The following is a 23,774-nucleotide window of genomic DNA, read 5'->3' on the forward strand; positions in this document are numbered from 1 at the left end:
TTTATCGACACTCTCCAAGACTATGAAATATTTTCAAGAGATTGGAGCCATTCGAGAATAGAGGAGTTGCTTTTGATTCTCCACACATAGCCCACATATAAACTGTATTGTGCTTGCTATACCCAGATAGATTTTTTTGTCTTATCATTGGGTAGCATGTAACTTATTCTGTTATCCTTCCGGTTCTTTATACCAGTTCCCCTAGTCTGTTCAATCCCGAAGAACGACCCTCATTTTACAACAGTTTTTAATGCATAGACTCACTGAGACGAGAGTATACAATCAAATACACAACTTTTAGCAGTTCATCTACACAATTTTATTAGAAGGGCTGTTCGGCAGTAATAGCTGGCACACAATAAGTATAAATACAATCAACAAATAATCTAAAAAAATCTACTTCATCGACTATTTCCTCGCTAAAAAAGCTGCATGTAAACACGTACTCTTATCGAATTTATTTCCAATTTGCTAAGTGCCTTCTATTAACACTTTCAACATTATTTCAAAATATTTCAAAATATCACTTACAGTTTTTCTGTTACGTGGAAAAGTACTTAAATCCAGGCACTTGTGGCGAATCAAACGATAAGTTCTATGTTGTAAGCTTATCGAACAGTCGTTTGAGTACATGAAGTCGCACATATTGGGTTTTGTTTCACTTCATGGTCTTCTATCACACTTTTTCGATCTTGTTTTAAACAGTGTTCCCCTAATTGATGTTCTGCGTCCTACGTAATAACATCATACTTTGTATCTGAGTTTGATATGCTGAAACCTCGGTGATTACAGCTCGCAGCAAGTTTACAAGGAGTAGTCTGAGTGTAACTCGAAGAGGCGCGCTCGCAATGAGAATAAATATTTGCATAAGGCGGGAACAAAACGGCATCTTGTTCATACAGTACGTCACAAAAGCGACCGCTGACAGCTTATGCGCTGACGAGCAAAACATCCAAGATGGCGGCGAAACGTCGAATTTCTCGGAAACGAATCATAACCGCGCGAAAACACCTACAGTAAGCGTATTTTTGTTTTTACATCTCAATATGAGTCCTGGTTGTATTTAGCTTGCAGTTCACCTTTAAATACTTTGTCAAGTTTTTACTGACTGTTCCGAGAGCGCCAACAACGATTGGGACAACACATGTCTTTATGTCCCATAATCGGGCAATTTCTCTTCTTATATCCTGGTATTTCAGGACTTTCTCCTTTTTCTTTTCGCCGACATTAGCATCTCCTGGCACAGCAATATCAATTACTATGCATTCACCTTCTTTTCTGTTCACTATTACGATGTCAGGTCTTCGGGCTTGGATTTCCCTATCTGTTTGGATGGTAACATCCCACAGTATTTTTAGGTCAGGTTTTTCGATGACTGGTAATAGGTCGTGTTCATACCATTTTTCTTTAACCTCAAATCCATGTCCTTTCGCAATTGCCCAGTGCACAATTCTGGCCACGTCGTCGTGTCGGTGTTTATACTGGCTCTGTGCCATCTTGCTACATTCACACAGTAAGTGATTCACCGTTTCATCTTTCAAGCCACACATTCTGCATAAGGGGGATATCTGTTGTTTTTCTATTTTCGCCTTTAATGCATTCGTTCTCAGCGCCTGGTCTTGAGCTGCTGTGATCAGTCCTTCTGTCTCTTTCTTCAAGTTTCCTTTTGTCATCCAGTCCCACGATGACTCATCCCTTATTTCTTCCGTCTGTCTAAGAAACTGACCATGTAATGGCTTAGTCTTCCAATCCTCTTAAGCTTTTCTTTTAAGACCCTAGCAGTCTGTTCTTCCTCTACACGAAGTATTCCTTAATTCCTCACCGCTAGAAGTAACGGTTCCTCGCTTTTGTGAACATAGTCTGCCAATCCCTTTTCTTCTAGATGTATACAATCTTCAACCCCTATCAGCCCGCAGCCTCCACATCGTATTTTTCATCAGTGTTTACCCAAAAAAAATTTTATGTCAAAAAATATTATTGTAGAGAATTGTACATAGATTATTAGATTTTATAATTATTGTTAATAAAGATTATTGTTGTTGTTGTTGTTATTATTATTATTAAAAAAATAAAAAAAAAAAACGAAAAAAAGGCTATCAGTGGGAATCGAACCCGGGTCGCTGCGGTCCGAGACAAATATCCGCACCGCTAGAGAAAGGACTGAGACCAAGGGCGCTAGACCAAGGAAACAGAGGTTGTTTGGTAAATTGATTTAGAAATGACAAACAACGAAACAACCCTCTGATTTGGTCGAATCGTGTCTTGTTTTGTGACGCGCTCTCCGTGTTTACGTAGATACCCGGTCAATTTACGTTGCGTAATCCGAGCTACTACCCCGTGGCGCGCGAACAGTCCCCGACGCGATATACGAAACGTGCCCGACGATCGAGTGACCAATAACTCTTAAATGATTTGCAAGCATTCACGAGTTAAAAAGTGATAAAAAGCAAAAACATTTATATCTCGTGAAAGAAACATTGTATAACAACCACACTTGGTAACTACACGCTACACTACGAACCAAACACCACAAACAAACGCAAGAACCGCCAGCGCAACAACATCATCTGGTACAACCCACCTTTTAGCAAGAACACAAGCACCAACATCGGCCACAAATTCCTCTCACTCATAGACAAGCACTTCCCTAAAGACCACAAACTCAGAAAAATCTTCAACCGGAACACAATCAAAATCAGTTATAGCTGCATGAGCAACACCAAGCAGATAATTGACAGCCACAACAAACGCATAATCGCCTCATCAATAACAACCGAAGACGCCCCCACCTCCCTCGCCACCGCCAATAACAAAACATGCAACTGCAGACAAAAGAACGCGTGCCCCCTTGACGGAAACTGCCTCCAATCATCTGTTATCTACCAAGCCACTCTAACAAGAAAGGACAACAACACCTCCGAAACCTACGTAGGACTGACCGAGAACGAATTCAAGACAAGATATAGAAACCACACCGCGTCATTCCGACACGCTAAACACAGAAACTCGACCGAACTAAGCAAGTACATATGGAGCCTTAAAGACAACGACATAAAACACTTTATTTCATGGAAAATCCTGTCATCTCACTCCACCTACAACAGCTCTAGCAAAAGATGTAATCTCTGCCTCAAAGAAAAACTTATCATTATCCGCCAACCCAAGCTATCAACTTTAAACAAGCGTAACGAGCTAGTGTCTTCGTGCCGCCACAGGAACAAAGCCTTGTTATGCAACAGCTGAACTATTCAATTTCATCATAACAGCCATTCAAATTTCACGCCCCATTTTCATGTTAATTTTATACATAAATAGTATATAAGTGATGATGGTAATATATACTTAATATATCTCCTGATGAGTGGACAACACCACGAAACAGGCTTGTAGAGATGAAACGGTAGTTCGCGTGTTTTTTCATATATAAAATGATGGTTGAAGGCTTTCATAGAAAGTGCTCAATACTCGAAAGTAGAGCGGTGTTAGTGTTGGTTTGAGAAAAATACAAACTACATAGGTTTCCCTACAGGTCTGTTTCGTGGTTGCCCACTCATCAGGGGATATATATATCGTTTCTTCTATCAAAATATAACAATTGTTATGCAACAGCTGAACTATTAAATTTCATCATAACAGCCATTCAAATTTCACGCCCCATTTTCATGTTAATTTTATACATAAATAGTATATAAGTGATGATGGTAATATATACTTAATATATCTCCTGATGAGTGGACAACACCACGAAACAGGCTTGTAGAGATGAAACGGTAGTTCGCGTGTTTTTTTCATATATAAAATGATGGTTGAAGGCTTTCATAGAAAGTGCTCAATACTCGAAAGTAGAGCGGTGTTAGTGTTGGTTTGAGAAAAATACAAACTACATAGGTTTCCCTACAGGTCTGTTTCGTGGTTGCCCACTCATCAGGGGATATATATATCGTTTCTTCTATCAAAATATAACAATGTTACATGAACCCGTTGTAACTTGCACGAAGTGTACCGATTTCTTTTCAATTTGTCTATTCAAATTTTGCTTTTGTGATTAACTCAATTTACTCAGCTTCGCTTTTATTCCCTAAAACTTTCTGCGTGATCTGTTTTGGAATCTGACAAATTTTAGAAGCAGTGCATTAAGCTTGAACATGACGTCACCTGAACCAATTCTTTATTCTGATTGGCTGAATCTTTGTTTTGGTCCTATAAAAAGCGACATTCTGGACTGAGTAGTGTTTGTCGATGTTAAGGATAGTGGAAAGGCTCGTCGACCGGCTCTCGTAGAATGCGCCGCGACGGGCGAATGTTTAACAAAATATTGCGAATAATATATCGTTTTAAAGCTGAATAAATGTAGAATACGACCATATATCTATATTTACTAATTTGTTAATACGGTATGAAGCGCGCCCCGAAAACTGACAAAACAAGTGGCGTTTACATATCGAGTAATAGGACTACAGGGTTACCACGTGAAACCGGCTCAAGAGCAGAATATCAATCAGCACAAACAAACACCAAAAACGTGTCTGCGAATTTTGATTGGTTGTTTTGTTTGAAAGGAAATGTTTTTCAAAGTCGTACGACGTCCTGATACCCGATCTTCGTTACATAACAATTTATAATTTGGCAAAAGAAAGGACTCTCGAAAATCGCAGACACGATATTAATCTCAAGTCATCGACTAAGACAACGCTTCAAACATGAACTCTCCACGATAAATTGTGTTGTGCCAATAGCTTCTTAAAGCACGCAGAAGCCGCTAAAGCTAACTAAACATAAGAGGATTGAGACGCAATCTGTCCACGGGACATCTTTCGATATTTGAGCGGTTCTTTTTCCCGCCTAAACAAAATAAGCCCCGATCCCTGCACCTGACACATGCCCGGGCGTGTCTCGGAGGGGCGGTAAGTTCAAAGAGAAAGAGAGCTGTCACCTCAGCAATCATGTCTCATACCAACATCACAACATTGGCCGTAACTAGGCAGGTTTTCGAACAATGGAATCGAGCGTTGTTTCACTCCCTTTCAATTTTATATAGAACCTAAATACGAAGTTAGGTTTGGAGAGCAATAGAGAGAGAGAGAGAGCTGAGAACTCTTCGTGCCGGCGTTGTAGTTTATCACAAATCGCAACCAGTTATAAGCCATGGCGAAGAAGAGAAATGCGTCAAAGAGAGAGAACAAATAAGAAAGCATGTAACCTCGCGAGTTAATAAAGGAAGGCAAGCCAAAAGTTAAGTCCGAGTTAATAAAGGAAGCTAAAAGGCTAAACTGACTAAAAAAACAAACGTGGTGCAGGCCCATACCCAGGATTTTTCTTGGGAGGGTGCGAAATCTGAAAAAGTGGCTAATTTTCCCGGTGGTGGGGAGGGGGGGAGTGGGTTCTTTGATAAAAATCCACCACCAAAAATGACCACTCCCGAAAAAACAAATAGGGATTTTTTTATGTCTTCGCAGTATGCTTTATAATTTTGTCTACAAATCGCACGCCCTGCACCCCACTGGGTACGGGCCTGTGGTGGTGCAACTCCCCAAGTTATCGAAAAAGTTCGCGCTTCTTTGGATCCACGAGCGGATAGGCTATGCTAAATGGCAAAAATTGTGTTAGAAATAATTCACTATCGTTAGATTACATTTTATCCTTAATACTATGCGTACCATGAATACGATGCTCGAGGGAGATGCTAAATTTGATGTTCCGAATTATTAGTTTGCTTTGTTTACATTTACATCCAAACTCTCTCCTAACTCAAACCAGGTCAAACTAAATGATATTTTAAGAACTTTCAATACGTCAGTGGTCCATTTTTGTCCAGATACAGGCCCGTGGCCAGGATTTTTATTTATGCCTTTGCAGTATCTCCACGGGACGTTTATTGTCGGATTTGACTACATACCAAAGTGATCTTGCTTATGCTTTATGGTTTTGTCCACCTGCACCCCCCCCCCCCCCCCCCTGGGTACGGGCTTGAGATATGATGGTTGATAGCCACGAAAGAGCAAAAAAAATTGCAAGTTTTCCCAAAATAAGGTCTGTTAACTTCGGTAAGCTAAAATTTTTGCATAGAGGGTTCCTTATGTCATGTTAACCAACATATCAAAAAGTGTTTTTCTCTAATGGATTCGTCTTCGAGATATGAGGTTTGAAGTGCAATTTTCAAATGTTCAAAGTATGAATTCTCCTCGTTTTTAGGGAGAAGTCGGGCTCTGATCATAAATTAAACCAACTTTGCTCGCTAATATCTAAATTTCATATCTTATAAATTTCTTTAAAATTTGGAATTAAGCTTTTGTTCAGAGGAACTCCTTGTTTGCGGAACCTTGAGCTTATATATGAATAATTGGAAAATTTCATGGGCATTTGTTTTTGCTCTGTCGATAGCCACGGACCTCGGTTAGATTTCGCATTATGTTTTACCACGTTGAAGTTCGGAAAAGTCGATGGAGTCACAGTATAATAATAAATTCTTAAAGGAGTTATAGCTTGAGATGTACGCGAGAGTGAAGCGGAACTTATAATAACGCTGTGTTTTGTTACCTCAGATTTGAAAACTCCCGGATATAACGAGCACCAAATTAGTTGTGGGGATTTGTGGCACCTTTCGTGTTATGTTTATATTCGACGGAAAACGAAGTTTCCTTGTAACTCGCGATTTTAGCAAATTACCATGTTTGATAAAAATTTCCATTTCCAACGGCTGATTTGTAAGGAATCCAATGCGATTTTTTCGATTTTAATTTAGTAAATAAGGTATAAGACTGTTTTTTCTTCGGTTATTTTGAGATTTTAACTATGTGCCTTCCAATATTAAATAAAAACAATAACAAAGCTGTGGCTTACAGGCACTTTAAGAGGGTTTCCTACTTATTCGTCGGGGTTGATCGTTGATAGTACTGTCCTTGTATTGCCACATAACGACGGCAACTGAATTCTCTATAAAAAAGGAGATTCATTCCACATTTTTTTCTGATAAACTGATAAATGTTTAAAATACTATGAGCTTTTTATTGGAAGACTTACCACATTAGAAAGAAAGCACGTTTGCCAGATGTCCTAAGTAAAATGAGAATGGATTGTATGTCCGCCGTTGTTTTTGACAGTAGATGTTCGCGTCTTTTTTCTTTTAACTTCTGCACTTTAGTGTATTTTAAATACTAAAATATTATTAAATGTTTTTTTTGTAGGAATTGCTATTTGATTGTTGCCTGCTGCTGTGTCATATTTCATCGTATCATTTTCGCTTACGTCTTGCTGAGCAACCTGATGTGTTTTAAGATTTGTTTTCTCTTTTTCCTCTAATTTTCATTTTATAGATTAATTAATCATTGCGGCACATTCAATACACACCAACTAGCAAATAGCCATCGCATGTGAAGGATGATTCACACGAACACATATGTAGAGGGTCACCGAAATCCAAAAAAAGGCGGAATTCTAGAATCTGCAATGGAAGAAAGTTTTATTTATGTAATTTGGCTGAAGTGTGCGTTGTTTGAGAAGTGCTTTCCGTATTTACGTAAGAAAACCCGGTCAACAAAATACTATTTCTTCTCCCTCGTATCTGATTTTTCTATTTCACATAAGGTTGCTTCTAAGAAATCCTGTGTGATAACCTGCAGTGATTCATGGATACCGTATAAGTGGCTAAATTCTGGCCTCTGAAAGCCGTGGGAGTGTGTTTTTTTCAAATTCGGAAATGTTTAGAAATTCGAAAAACTGAAGCGAGGAATTGATCTTACTTGCATTTTTTTCCTTATTTGATACCCATGAAGCACTGCGGTTACATGGATACATGGATGTGCAGCGCAATTTGGAATACGTAATATACATGTAAGAATTCGAGAAAAAAGGATTTATTGGCACTATTTCCATAAGATTTTGATTTTTATTAGATCCACTTTTAGGCCAGCACCAACCGCCCCTTCATTATATTGAACAGTGTTCAGTGTTCACTTGTGAAGACCGCTGGTCAGTATTCGCTTGTGAAGACCGCTGGTCAGTATTCACTTGTGAAAACCGCTGGTCAGTATTTACTTGTGTTGACCGCTTGCCAGTATTCAGCTGTTACGACCGATGGTCAGTTTTCACGTGTGTTGACCGCTGGTCAGTATTCACGTGTGTTGACCGCTGGTCAGTATTCACTTGTGTTGACAGCTGGTCAGTATTCATTTGTGTTGATCGCTGGTCAGTTTTCACGTGTGTTGACCGCTGGTCAGTATTCACGTGTGTTGACCGCTGGTCAGTATTCACGTGTGTTGACCGCTGGTCAGTATTCACGTGTGTTGACCGCTGGTCAGTATTCACTTGTGTTGACCGTTGGTCAGTATTCACTTGTGTTGACCGCTAGTCAGTATTCACGTGTGTTTGCCGCTGGTCAGTATCCCCTTGTGTTGACCGCTGGTTAGTATCCACTTGTGTTGATCGCTGGTCAGTAATCACTTGTATTGACCACTGGTCAGTTTTCACGTGTGTTGACCGCTGGTCAGTATTCACTTGTGTTGACCGCTGGTCATTATTCACGTGTGTTGACCGCTGGTCATTATTCAAGTGTGTTGACCGCTGGTCAGTATTCACTTGTGCTGACCGCTGGTCAGTATCCACTTGTGTTGACCGCTGGTCAGTATCCACTTGTGTTGACCGCTGGTCAGTATTCACGTGTGTTGACCGCTGGTCAGTATTCACCTGTTCATCGCTGATCAGTATTCAACGTTTTAGATCGAGTCTAGAGAACAACGAGAACTAGCACTTTATCCATTTTAAGATGTTCTGTTGTGCGAAATAAGATGATATCATAAGTGTTCTTACATAAAGTATGCCTTACTTTCAGCAAATCTTAAGGAGTCGCTCCATCAATAGACAATGCTTTATGTAAAACGCCTGATGGCATAGCTCTTCCCGTTGGATCTGCCTGGACTGCAACGTTACTGATAACACTCGACCTGTCCGCCAAGTCTTTCATGCCTAACCAAGTATACCTTCGCGAGATTCCATTTCCCACAGAGCAGCCCAAGCAAGGTACAATACGACACAAGGAGCGTCGGAAACCCCGGTTCATTACCGTAAACACCAAAGGGTTGTAAACTACAGATGCTTTAGCCATTAGTTCGGGGATTTCCGCGAAACCTTGAGAAAGGGCCGGTGCCCGCTGTACCATGGCAATTACACTGACGACACAGTAAGGCGACCAGCTGATGACGAACGAGATGATTGACACGAGAATCATGCGTGCAATACGTAAGTGTGCACGCCGACGCTGAGATGTGATGGAAATAAAGGCTGGTGGAACAGGCTGAGAACGAAGGAACCTTAAAAAAAATTTAAAAGACTAGTAAAAGGATAGATTTGTAACAAACCCATCATACAATTAGCCCGGCGGGGCAGGAAGGGCAGGCAGATGGACGGACAACAAATAGACCATCCAGATTAACCTGACTCACCTGAAAATATGAAAATAGCAAGGAAGAATAATGCCAACAGGAATGACAAAACCCACGATCAAAAGCACGATGTTGTAGGACAAAGTAGACGCGTTCTGGGTCTCCCAGTCGGGCCCACAGCTAACCTTTGCCGCACCGGGCACAAACTTTGACCATCCCACTAGAGGCGGTAACATGGTCAAGATACCATACGTCCAGATCGCACAGAGGCTACCAAACAGATATTTACACGATAACCTCTTCTTCACAATAGGGTGCGTGATGGTATTTCGCATCACTATGCTCATGGCTGTAAGAGTAATGATCGCCGCAATTCCGGTTGCGCCATTTAGAAACGCCGTCCATTGACATCGGGAATCTCCCTCCTTCATTCGAATGCCCGTAAAATTGGCTATTATAGCTACAGGGTACCCAAGCGCGATGATGATCAAGTCCAGCACGGCCACGTTGATCATAAAAGGTGTGATGACTTTGGAGCGATGCTCTCGACGCATTAACACGATGATAGTGAGGATATTTCCCGTCAAGCCAGTCGTTAGAATGAGGGACATCACTACGCCGTACGCTACCAGCCCCTCGCTTCCCCATGGGGAGTTAGCAGTGGACATGATTTAATCGTTTGCCAAAGGAGCTACGAATTCAATGGATCTGGCGCTGGGGCAGCTTTTTTTTAAATACTTGTCCTGGTCATATTTCTGTTGATAACAAGAAAGTGTTTTGATTATTTTTTAGAAGAAAACTAAACTCCCTCCTTTTTATGTGAAGAAAACGTTGTCGTTTTGGTTGTCTGGTCCCGAGAAATCTCAGTTTCAACTTTCTCATTTGAGAAAAGATGGTCACTTCCACTGCATTCCTTTTACTGATTACAAATTATCAAGTTTACTTTTAACTTGCAGATATTCCAAATAAGGAATTGGTGGAAAGTTTTCTTGATAATCTGAGCGGATTTATTCTCTTTTTACATGAACAATATATCAATCAATGGCTGTCGTTTGTCTAAATGGTGTAAAAGAGCCTGGGGCGAGCGCGATTAAGACCTGTGTCTCGTTAGGAACTAGGCTCCATATCCAAGTTGGCTGCCCAAAAAATTCGTAGTAAACACAAATTCATGCACGTTTACGTGGAAAGATGTAGTAGAGCGATAACGCGAAAAAAAATGATTGAAGCGTCTCCCAAATATGGTATATAATGCCTAATAAGAAACTGACCGAGTAACCTAAAAAAACGACAGTTTTTAAAACAGGATTGACTGATGTGTTCAAATCATGTTCAAATGCATTAATCAATTGCTTGATAAAATACGATATAATGCATCTTTTAAACCGTTTTCATTCATTTCTAATATCTGTACTCTATGTCCAACCAAGCCGCCCCCCTCGAAATCACAATCTGTCTAACCCTCCCCCCACCATATCCATTTCATGGATAGTTGAAGCTCAACTTGGCAAAGCTAAAAGGCAGATTATACATTGTGAAATTATGTTAGTGAAGGAATTGGGGAAAATATCAGTCTTTTTCCAATAAGGGTGTTGGGAAAGTCTTTGTGGAAAGTTATGCTAGGAAAACTTCCAGACATAAGAAATCCGCTAAACATTTGTCAAATGGAATGAATCTAGGCATGGCGCCATTGTTCATGAATACCTAATTTTTTATGGCATCATCAGGCAATGACGTCATCGCCATCACATGACGCCACAACATAAAAATCGCAGCTGTTAAGGTATCTAAAGTGATAAGTGTAGTTTTATAACATTATTTGTGGGTACCTACAAAGTAACGTATGCATTTTTAATTCAGACGAATAATAAATTGTTTGCACATATTTAATTTTAATTTTTCCACTCTTATTTGAACAATTTCTTTAATTTTTTAAAATATCGAAAAACCAATACGTAGTTTTATAGAAGGCAGCTAGGTGAATGTTCTCTGCCTAAAAAAAACGAGTCCGTTATTCACAAAGATTTATAGAGTTGGAAACGCAAACGGGAAGCAGAAATATCTACCCATGCGTAATTAAATAATCTAATAAAGCCTGGTTACTAATGCCAAAGTTGTGATAAAATTTTGTTTTCAAGATATCGCAATTCTCCCGCTTTTTAACAGTGAAATACGCATTGAATCAACCCTTTTCTTGCTCATATCAGCACTACAGGTCGCTAAGTAGGTGCCGAATAATAATGATCACCTATTTTTGCGCAATTGAATATTGCGATAAAGCCTGTTACTAATGCGTATGTTGTGGTAGAATTTTTGTTTTCAAAATATCGACGTTTCTCCCGCTTTTTAACTGCGAAATACGCATTGAAACAACCCCTGGGGGGACTCTCCGAAAGGTAGACGGGGGTGCGCGACCTATCTTTTAGGGTATAAAATTCTTACCAACTGCTATCTCTTAGGGTGTGTTTTAGGATTTTTCCGATTCTGATATCTTTTAGGGGTTTTCACGCCTGGGGAGGAGGATTTTTCCGATTCTGCTATCTCTTAGGGTGTCTCACGCTAAATGGTGGCCCAATCGCTCGAAACGTATTTTACAATAAACCACAAGTCAACTGATCGGTTGATACTTCTGGCTTTATTGACAGTGACATAAAAATACAGGATCCGTCAGCCAATTAAAACGAGCATTGTTTTTTAACGCCATCTCTCAGGGTTAAAAATTCCTTTCGACCACACCCAATGTGCTATCTCTTAGGGGTAGGAATTGTTGTTGACCACGCCCTTAGTGCTATCCCTTATTGGTTAAAATTGATTTTGCAGTCGAGCACCCCCGTCTGTTTTCGAAGTCCCTCCCCCCGGGGAATCAACCCTTTTCTTGCTCATACCAGCGCTTCAGGTCGCTAAGTAGGTGCCATAGGCGAAAAATCATGCCTGCCTACTTTTGTCTTACAGTATTTGCTGTTTTGTTGCGTTTTTCTTGCAGTTTCGAGCGTTTGTTTTCGAAGATAAAAATGCGCCTAACGCGCCTAAAAACCGAATGCTAAGTAACGAGATATGTATCAAAACCCTCAACTTCTCATAGTACTGCATTTTCAGAAATTTATTAAGCAATTCTGCCTAATAAATTATGTGATATAACGAGGGTATTTTAAGATGGTGATAACACAAATATATCATGGGTTCTCTCTTCGTTTTCAACTCACACTGTTAAAAAACGGCTATACAACGAGATGTAAAAGCCGAAGAGCTTTGGGTAAGGTAAGTAAAGATGTACTATAGAAAAGTTGGCAAAACAAACTTTCCTTCTTCAGTGCGCATGCTCGTTGTAATTATTTTTTTTTCACATCGGTTAATACTCATGAAATAGAAAAACTGTTTTTAATAAAGAATGGATTGTGAGAAATTGAAAAGTGTTTTTTTTTACTAAACACCACTTATCGGCGATAAAAATGAACGAAAAAAAAAATAAAAGCATCGTCGAGCTTTGCTTTATGCCAAATTAAAAAGTCAAATAAGATAATAAACATGACAAACGGCAGCCCCATTATAAATGTTTTCCCTTACTATGTGGACGCCCACACGCGCTCTACCTTTTCATTTTGAATCAACATTATCATCGTGCTAAGCCTTGAACGCACTATACACTTCTTCCATCGTCATCTACACTTGTAACTGCATTTAGCAATATATGAATCTGGTACATCGAAAAAGGGGGGCTGAGAAGCCATTTCGAATCCATGCTTCTATCTTTTGTTTTTATTATGACGATATATAAACGAAGTGAGTCCTCTTAACTAATCCGGATCTGCAAGGCATTACTCAGCATTACATACTTTGAACAAGAATTATATGTCTATTTCGACTTAGATAAAACTAGCTAAAAACTTTAAATCGTTTTGACTGTATTCTTTTGGATTATAAAACATTTGAAATATCAACTTCCTAATACACCTGCCTTCCTTAAATTTCAACGCTGTTGTGAACAATTCTCATCGCGGTGAAACAGTTTCACATACGAGGCCAAGAAGCTTATACCAATTTTTATCCTTATTATCGGCGACTTGAGTGTAAGTGTCATTGTTTACATTTAACAATAGGCACGTAATGTGATACAATCTCGAAATAACCATCTAAATACAAAGTTCAAGAATTTTACTTAATTCAATCGAAAATATTGCATTGGCTTCCCCAAATCAGCCGATGGAAATGGATGCCTTTTCACACTTGGTACTTTGCTAGGATGACAAAATACGTTGGCTGACAGAGGATGTTTAAGTGCCTGCGTGGGATACCGGCCACTTTCGTCTTTTTAAGGTTATGGCACAAATAAAGTGTGTAAAAGAGAAAACATGCGCGACTTCTTGCAAATGCAAAATTACCTTAACATCTTTTCCTGTCTAAAGTTCCGCCCTAATGTAGTTCCAAACAATTACCGGAAGAAACAATCAGTGACAAATCTTTATATTCTGTGCGTCGCTCTTGAACTGTTTTTTTTACTCTTTCAAGGGGACCTTTTTAGTTTCCGCTGTAAACAAACATCCCACCCTGCATTCTTTCATCTCACGTTGTTGGGCAGGTGAAAATGAAAATGAAAAAGAAAAAATGCAAATGAAAAAGAAGGCAGTGTCTCAAGGGCGGATCTAGCTTTTCTAGCTAAAGGAGGGGGGGGGGGGGTTTGGCTCAGTTACAAAGGGGGGAGGGGGTAATTTTTGTGTTACCTAAGGCTTTCTGTCAGCCCAAAGGGGGGGGGGGGGCTTAAACCCCTAAACCCTTCCCCTAGATCCGCTACTGTGTCCTTTCCCCCAACACATGTCTTGTGAAACAGGAATGCATGGAAATTCTTAAATTTCTACCAGGCTCCATTTTCTTAAAATCCCATCAGGAGGGCATGTACCCCTTTAAGAGAAGGGCATTTTTCATTTTTCAAGCTTTTTCTCGTATCTGCATCGTTTTTTGCGAAAGTCGTTTCTTGAAATAACGCGATATAAATGTGGCATGACTTTTTCATAGTTTTAGTTTTGTTTGAATTTCCTAAACACTAACAGAAAACGCACTCATCATTTCAAAGGCTTTAACCAAAACAACGTATTCAGCATTTCGCCTGAAGCAAAATAACAAGAAAAGACAACCGAATATTAAATTCCATCACGTCCATATGGATAATTTGCTGTTTTTCTTCAGAAATACACAATTAAACCTTTACTAATCTGAGATATTGTAACATTTCTTATCAAAAGGCGTTTTATGCACTGCTTTCAAACAATATAGAATATACACCATAACTCTACACATTTCAATGGTTACACTCTCTTTTTATAAGAATGTCCAGGCTGGGATTTCGCCAAATTTAAAGAACATGCTAGAACATGCCGAGGCTCGCTCTAAAGCGACTTAAAATACTATTGTAATTCATCGTTTGTGTAGTTCTGTTTTTACTCAGCTGGTGTATATGATTCCAAGTCACTGAAATTTAAGAACATCGATAAGAACGTTTTCAGCCTTAAATGCTCCAAAAATGAGAACGGCTCAGCCTTAACTAAAAATCAGACGTTCCTATAAAAAATGTATTTCTAAAACGAGTTCTCTTTTTCAATAGCTTTAACTGTCAAATCAATAAAAGATTGTGTACAATCAGCAGCGTACAAATGATCAATTTGGTTTTGTAAGAAAAGGTAGTAACGAGATGTTTTGCGGATACAGTGTCTTGACATATGAAAGAAACACTTGGCTTGATTTTCAATGTTGTGCCGATAGGGAACACAAATGTAAACTAAATTATTTTTCATAACAAAATCCTGATTAACTGCAAGTCGCAATGTTAACGTATGAGCTAAGATGCCCTAAAATAAAATGTACGTAGATATCTATTATTATCGTTCAACATGCATTTTGTGATATTAGTTGTATTAGTTTGACTGTACTTAAACTTACCACTAAATCCAGTAGGAAAATACAAACAAATGTACTTTCTTGGGTCAAGCTTGAAAAGATCACTCAAAAGGAAGTTGTGAGCAAGATTCTAAATAGCCAAATGCCTAGTGAACAGAGTATATAATTAATTAGTATTCTAATTTCCTCTTTTTTCGAGACGCAGTCTGTTGTGTATTGTAGCCGTGTGGTAAATTTCCGGTTTTCCATCTTCTCACTCTTTGGAGGATTTTGAGTTGTGACTTAATTGGGTCTACATTTCCTTAACTAGACTTTAGAAAATTATATGCTTCCAGGTCAGATGAAATTTAGAGACTAGACTAACTCGGAAATAATTCCCTTCAGGCATTGTGTCTGCGCAAATGTGAAAATTAGTCAGGAGGAGATTAATGCAAAACTTTTGAGAAATTTCAAACGGGAATTTATCAGATAAAAGTTCCATTAAACTGAATTTTAAATTCTACCAAGCTGAGAATAGTTTTTTTATTGGCCTGATTCGTGCTATGAAAATAACGTGCTTTGGGACGTTATTATTATTACGCGTCACTTGACGAAGTGACCCAAAAAAGCCAATTGGTGTATTTAGAATTTCCCAATCATGTATTATGTATACTACGAAAAAATCTATATCCAAACGAAATAGGTATAAGAAATCTCTTGTTTTTGTGGAGAAGGAACGGGGCGATGGGGGGTGGGGGAAGTGGTCTTACGGGAAGGGTGTGACATAACTTTAACTTTCGCGGATTTTACTCCCCAGTAGATTGTTATTCTTTTTGGAGTCGAAGAGGTATTTTCATAGCTGCTGTGCCAGTGTGTACGTGTAGCTACTATTTCATCACGCAGGAAAAAAAAGCATGTTAAAATAAGAGTGAATAGGCCCGCGAGGTTTGCTGGGAAAATTAGCCATCGGGACTACTTTTGATTGTTATAAAAAGCACAAGCTTAGAATATTGGCAATACGTGCTGAGTCCAACGCGCTCACACTTCAAGTATTTCATGCTTATGTTTTCTTATGATAACTTGCATGGAAAAATACTTTTAAGCATTAAAATGCTCGATAAGCTTGGATTGCTATCGCCGTCAACTTTCACGGTGATAGCCGAAAAAAAATTTCGGTTTTAATCGCATTTCTACAGAATGGAAATTAACGGCTTTATTCCGATAAATGCTGCTTTTTGTGGGGCTTAAGGTATAAGTGTTAAAAGTGCTTTCATTGGCCACAGTCGGTGTTGGTAGAATCCCCAGAGTTAGCGTGGCCAACAACAGAATTTGTAAACTCAATGTGTACGATAACATGCACTTCTTTTGATTTTATAAGAACCTTTTTTTATAAGAACGCCCAACCTTAAATTTCACGAAATTCTAAGAATATGCTAATGCCTAGTGCACACTAGCGACATATCGACATAACGACATTGGCGCGCGCACTCTTATTTTCGACATAGCGACATGGACATAACGACATAAGAGAAAAAAACATTTTTTTTAATGTCATATGTCCATGTCGTTATATCGGGATAAACATAGCGCGCGCGCCCATGTCGTTATGTTGTTTTGTGCTAGTGTGCACTAGGCGTAAGAAGTCATGTCGAGGCTATAGCGGCTTAATTGTTTTGTTAGTGTTATACGGAATCGAATTCTGTTCTAAAAACAACATTAATGTTTTGTAATTGATGATTTGTTTAATTCTTTCCTTATACTTTATTGGGTTTATTTTTGGATAAACTGAAAATTAAGAACACCCGTCTCGAAAACGCTGCAAAAATAGGAAACGAAAAAATTAGACATTCTTGTAAAAAAGGAAAACCCTCTTTCCAAAGTGAGTGAAAATCGGCCCTTATAATGATTCTAAAAACTTTAGATATTTTAAGGAAAGTCTTTAAGCACAAGTATGCCATCTTGTTTTAAAATTCTAAACAACTTACTGCTTTTAGACTGACCGACTACGTGCAACTCATTCGATGTGCCACGATGCACATGTTGGCCTTCTATAGTGCTTGGGGCGAGAATGAGAAAATAATTGATCTCACTAGACCATCGCTTAATAATTACAACAATTTTTGTCACACAACGGGCGGCAATAATGGATACTATTTTGAGAAATAGCAGATGAATGTCAGAGCCTTATCAAAATCAGGTGGCGCGAGAAACATTAATCAATGGCGAGATCAAGCCATTAAAAACCGTAAGCACGTAGAAATCCTAATAATTTCCTCGCCGCCTTGTTACATACGGTTTTTCATACTTCTGTCGCTATATTTCTGGGATGACAATTACAGCTTAGAGAGCTGTTATGTTATCTTTTACGTAAAGGAACCATAGGATCGCTTTAGAATTTTTGTAACAATGTCTTCTGGAAAAAGAATATGGAGATTTTGGGTGATCAAGTGGCGATTAGTCCCCTAGTGCTACACAAAGAGAACCGAAAATGTTAGAAATATCCACAGCTATATCATCTTAGAAACGAATTCAAACTGATTTATCATGACTGAAATATTGTGCTGATAGGTAAAAGTAATAATAGGTAGTTTCAATCTGGATTTTTTTCTAAACGAACTAATTTACCTACTACGTGCTATGTCTACCGCAATTCGTCAAAAAGCACGATTTTTGTATATCAATTCCACTTTGGATGAAAGTCTGTAGGAAGTATTTGACAAGAAGTGTTGCCGTGTCCGCGTACATTACTTTTCTTTTCCTCAGAAAAGCTCACCTTTTTGATAGATGTTGATTGTTTGACAGAATCCTGCTGCTCCTATATTTCATACTAACACCCTTGTCCCCGACTGCGAAAATAAGTTATTTTATTTCTAATTTCAAACACTGCCGTCCGCATTCCCAACTTCAAGTAGGCGGTGCTTCTTACAAAAAAAAAAAAAAAAAACACGAAAACGAGGCTCAATACCAGACCAGAGGGAGCCCGGAGTTCTTCGAGTGAAGTCAACTGAAAGAGGCCCTTAAACACTTGTGTACTACCCAATTTAATAAAATATGAAAGGGTTTGTAACAAACAATATAAACTCTTCCTGTTTGCTTCATCCAAGTTTACCAAACAGAGAGATGAGTTAACATTTATGTGTACATACTCGCAAGGATAGTTTGGCTATCGGACGGAGTCTAGCAAAGGTCGCATGCGTGCTCCGCACAATTGGCGTCACGCAAGCCCGGTCGCAGCTTTAGATCACACATGGATAAGCTGTGGTTTAAAGCACTTCGTTCGAGTCGAAGTCGCCCTGCAGTTTCTTGCCGATGAAGGTTTGAGGCAAACCGGCTATGCCATGCTGACGAGTCCTAATAAGGACGAAACGCAGCTGTCCATGGTTGACGAACTGCACGAGTAATAGATTGTGCTAGCGTCCCGTCTTGGCCCGACTGGTGTATGCCAGTACTCTGTTAAAGTTCACATTTAAAGAATTTTGAGCATGAGAGTGAGGCTTTTTCTAGCCAAAGGTTTTATTTTTTTTTACAACCGTCTGGTTCGTTTTACTATATGCTTGGACCAAAAATACTGCTTAAAAGTTTGTTAACGATGCAGGCCCGTAGCCAGGGGGGTGCGAACGCACCCCCAACAACAGCCAAAGGTCCACTTTTGGTTCTCAATAGACGTGCTATTATTTGTAGACAAAACTATTAAACATTAGCTAAAAGATCACTCTGGTATGTAGCTAAATCCGAAAATAAACGTCCCATGAAGATACTGCAAAGGCATGGTCAGATTTTCATCAGAGAAATCCCTCCCCCCCCGGAAATATTAGGTCCACTTTTTCGGATTTCGCCCTCCCCCCTACCCTAAGAAAAATCCTGGGTACGGGCCTGCGATGTTTTGCTGTCAAAGCCTCGCTTTTATCTGTTTCATGTTGACCGAAGATGATTGGTATTTAAGGAAAACTGCGAAAACTGCGAACACATCAAAATTTCGGGGAACCATTCGGGGGCCCTAAGTTTCATTGCTACGTACTATAAACTGAAGCCGCAACCGTAACGCCAATTACCGACCCAAAAGGGGGGGAGGGGTTGAATAGATTCGCGGATCGGCGTATTCGGCCCCGATATGTTCACGGATTATGGATTTAGATGATTATTTCAGCGGATTGGCGGATTTTGGAAATACGGCGGATTACAGATCGGTTGACAATTTGGGCACGGATTTCAGATTTTGACTGCTTTGACGGTCGAATTTCGGATTATAATTTAATAATTTCAATCAATGCTATTGTTTATCTGTCAAACCATGCGCGGATCTAAAAATATGCGGATCCACGTATTTGCCCCGAAAATGTTGCGGATCGGCGGATTTACATACCCCTATTCACCCCCCCCCACCCCCCCCCAAATAGAATTACAAAAAAATATAAATTAGCTCCTCTTCCTAGCTAAACTCTTTGACTAAGATAATGTTTAAAAAAAAAACCAGAGCATGCTGTTCGATGGTCAAGACCACAAAAATTCGCTACATTCGGTAATGGCTTGAAACACTGGCCCATAGCCTTTCAAAGCAAAACAGTACATATAGTATGGCGCTATCACATAATTTTGAAGCCGAGCTTTAAGCTTAGAGAATGACAATGCTAATCTCTCTGTACCTCTAATTCGTCAACAACGCGTTTAACGAAATTAGTACTGTCTAGGATCAAGCAAGCTCTGTCCTTACATCCTCAATGAGCCTGTTTGGACTTGCCAGCCAATTGCAATAGAGTAGCAATTACACATACCTCTGGACGGATAACATGAATAAAATCTTTCCTGTGTGAGCCTTAATCACCGAAATTGTCAGCTTCTTCATTGATTTGTTCTTGCGTCTCCAACTAGCTTGAAATGCAGAGTGCGATTGAAAAACAGCACGCTTTGGTCACCTATAGGGAGATTCATTACAATGCCTAACGCCAAAGGGTTATAGTCTGTCGCTTTTGTTAAGACACCTTGACATTGATTTATCAAGTCCTCTGGGGGCCAAAAAGATTTTAACAAGACTCAGTGAGGCCTATACTAGCCAATGTGAAAGCTCATATGTTGACCCGCTCATATTTGCATTCCGTTACACAAACTGGACGTCCTTAAAGGTTATAAAATAACCCGCTAAATCGTTATCAAGCTGCGTTAACTATACTTGGTTGTGTATTTATTTACCATGAATAATAAACGGCTTGTGCCTTATCGCAGGTTGCCGATGCAAAAAGCATATGGTATATGGTATAGAAATATGGTTGCACTCAAGAATCCATTTGTCGTATTGGATCATGGGTAACAAAAAAAAAATGGTTGGATACTCTCACTAAGCCATAAGAAAGTTTACCAGTCATATAAACAAACATGCTATAGCCTTCCGAAGCCAGAGGTGTTTTACTTTGTGCTCATTCTCTTATTGGTTTGATGATGAATTTTGTATTTATTTTTTTCGGCTAAAAGAAAATCGCCATAGCAAAGCAGGAGTCCTTTGAAATTATTCGATAATTATTTGAACCAGACGGTAAATTCATTTTAAAATGAAGCTCGCGGTAGATTTTGAAGGGCGCGACACGAAAATGTTTTTCACCGCTTCTACAATATTTGGCACGCGCTACAGTAGTTTTTGATGTGGCTAAGATATGAAACGTCTGCCACGCTGCATGTCGCACACTAGGTCTCCTAATTTAGCAAAGCCGCTTTACGTTCAAAAGTGAACTATTTTCAATACGTCCTTTCGAGGCAAGATCGTTTTCGGAAAATAATATCGTTCTTCCGGTTTTTAAAAATATCAATCAAGTGTAATAAAATCCGAAATACGATCTTGTTTTGCCTAGAAACCTGATGGCGTTCTGCGCGCCAAACCTTGAAGCAGCGACGAAGACTTATTTTTCGGATACCGTTTTACTCGAATAAGCGCCCCGGCGCTTATTAAATTTTTCTACCCTTAGACGGGGCGCTTATTCGAGGGAGGCGCTTATTTAATTTCGAACAAAATGCCGAAGTGTTTTTATTCATTTAATATCAGTTTTATACTGCTTCAGTTCCTTTTCTCTATATCATTATTACAAGCGAAGAAAGTGAAGTTAAGAGATGCCAGTTCTAGAAAAAACACCAGCACCTAACACGTATGCAGCGATTTCAACACCACAACAACCGGCTCCAGTGCAGTTTGTTCAGCCAAACATTCCTCTACCACCAAGGTTGGATCTAAAGTGCAACTTAGCGACTAACTGGAAGAAGTTTTACCGGCTGTGGTCCAACTACGAAATCGCTTCGCGACTCAACACCCAAAGCAACGAGCATCGAACAGCGACACTGTTGACATGCATCGTGCCGTTTCAGAATGAGGACGATAGAAAATAACATCGCTCAGGTAGTACCCCTATTCGAGAAATATTGCATTGGGGAGACCAACGAAACCTATTAAAGGTATGTTTTTATCAAAAGAGATCAGGATTCCGGGGAAAGTTTCGACTCGTAGGGAGAATCGAGTATGCTCAGGGACAGAATTGTTGTGGGGATATCAGACAACAGTACCCGTAAAAAAACTGCTCACAGATAGAAAATTAACCTTGAACAAATGCATATATATTTGCCGCGCAAATGAGAAAACGGCGAAGCATTTGAAGAATATGACGTCACCCGATGAGGTAAGCGCCATTAACACAGGGAGCCCGCGTCGCGAAAGGGCGAAATAAGAAGCGTACCCCTAGCAAAAAGGCCCCTGCGAATATTAAGTGCAACTTTTGCAATCAAACACACCCTAAAGTTAAAGAAAAAATGTCCCGCATGGCAGAGAAAATGTGGTAAATGTGGTATGATGAATCATTTCTCGGCAGTTTGCATGAACTCGCAAAAAAAAAAAAACGATTCAAAACAGTCCATGCAGTCGGAGAGAGATGACAGTGCCGACAGTGATGACGATTGCTGTTTCACTATCGAGAGCGTAGACTTCCTGCACGCTTACAGCGCTAAGAATAATCAAAAGAAAATCTATGCGCATATGCAATTACGCGATGAGTCTTTTAAGTTCCACCTAGACTGTGGCGCAACTGTTAACATCCTACCAGAAGACATGTATGCCAGAGTCTTTAAAGACAAAAACCGGGTCGGGTCCAGATACTACAAGATACTACCCTAGTCATGTTCAACAAGTCGCAACTCAAGGCGCTAGGAACGGTCAAAATAGAAACACTAAACCCCAAGAATGATGAAATGCGTTTGGTTAAGTACACGATAGTTCGCAAAGGAACTAGTGGTTGTTCAAAAAGCTAATGGGAAAATTCGCCTCTGTATAGACCCACAGCCTCTCAATAGGGCACTGAAGAGAAACCGCTATCCTGTACCCATCATTGATGATTTGCTTCCCCAACTAACTAACGCCAAAGTTTTAGTGTAGTGGACGCTAGGAACGGGTTTTGTCATGTGCAGCTCGATGAGGAGAGCAGTTATCTCACTACCTTCTGCACGCCATGGGGTCGTTTCCGGTGGACCAGAATGCCTTTCGGGATTTCACCGGCACCAGAAGAGTTTCAGAGAAGGAAGGCCCTGGAAGGCCTTGATGGCGTGATGCCCATATTTGACGATATCCTAGTGTTTGGTGTGGGTGAGAGTAAAGAAGAAGCGATCCTCAATAACGACGTAAGGCTAAGAGCTCTATTCGAGAAATGCCACGCAGTAGGAATCAGGCTGAATAAAGACAAGCTGAAACTTCGTCTATCCGAAGTGTCGTTTATGGGACACGTTATCGCGGAGAAAGGTCCCGCCAAAGTCCAAGGCATCCAAGAAATGCCCGAGCCCAAGAACAAGCAGGATGTGAGGAGGCATGTGGGAATGGTGAATTATCTCCCAGCGATACGCTCCCAATCTTTCAAATGTATCTGCTCCAATGAGAGACCTCCTGAAAGAGGATAACCAGTTTCACTGGGATGACAGAGTACAAGCCGCAGTTTTGCAGAAGAGAATCATTTCGAAAGCCCCCACTCTGAAGTACTTCGATCCCAAGAAATCAGTTGGGCTTCAGTGCGATAGGCCTTGGGGCTTGCCTTTATGCAAGATGACCAACCGGTGGCCTATGCTTTTCGAGCTATAACACAGACAGAAACTAACTATGCCCAGATCGAGAAAGAGATGTTAGCAATTGTGTTTGAAATAGAACGATTCCAGCAATGCTTGTTTGGTCGAGAAGTGAAAGTAGAGACCGGCCACAATCCCCTCGAGATCATCTTCAAGAAGAGTCTGATCAGCGCTCCAAAGCGACTGCAACGAATGTTACTCAGGCTTCAGAAGTTTGACCTAGTAGTCAGCTACAACAAAGGTTCGGAGATGGTCCTTGCTGACGCATTGAGCCGCGCGTTCGACGAGCGTGTGCAGGACAACTACAAGAACGAAGAAGATGTTATATACAATCAATATGATTCAGTACCTTACGGCCCGTTACAGAAGAAACACAGAATACTATCCAAACAGCAACAGAGTCTGATGAGATTCTGAGAGAGCTGAAGTCCTTCATTAGAAATGGATGGC

The 23,774-nt window shown here is 40.0% G+C and overlaps 1 protein-coding gene across 3 annotated transcripts; it reads right to left on the reverse strand.

Moving 5' to 3' along the window:
• Positions 1-7,305: 7,305 nt before the first annotated feature.
• Positions 7,306-20,294, reverse strand: LOC125559113 (melanopsin-like). 3 transcript variants are annotated; one of them, XM_048721083.1, is made up of 3 exons: positions 20,015-20,294; positions 9,438-10,132; positions 7,306-9,305 (listed from the first exon to the last, which is right to left on the reverse strand). In XM_048721083.1, the coding sequence occupies exons 2-3, from the start codon at positions 10,043-10,045 to the stop codon at positions 8,834-8,836; spliced, it is 1,080 nt and encodes a 359-aa protein (XP_048577040.1). In that variant the 5' UTR covers positions 10,046-10,132; positions 20,015-20,294; the 3' UTR covers positions 7,306-8,833. The 3 variants fall into 3 exon arrangements, with proteins under 3 accessions (XP_048577040.1, XP_048577043.1, XP_048577041.1); XM_048721086.1 differs by lacking the exon at positions 20,015-20,294 and adding an exon at positions 18,016-18,078; XM_048721084.1 differs by lacking the exon at positions 20,015-20,294 and adding an exon at positions 15,306-15,777.
• Between the last annotated feature and the right edge of the window lie 3,480 nt (positions 20,295-23,774).

Source organism: Nematostella vectensis, chromosome 13 (assembly GCF_932526225.1).
Source record: "Nematostella vectensis chromosome 13, jaNemVect1.1, whole genome shotgun sequence".
Taxonomy (NCBI): Eukaryota; Metazoa; Cnidaria; class Anthozoa; order Actiniaria; family Edwardsiidae; genus Nematostella; species Nematostella vectensis.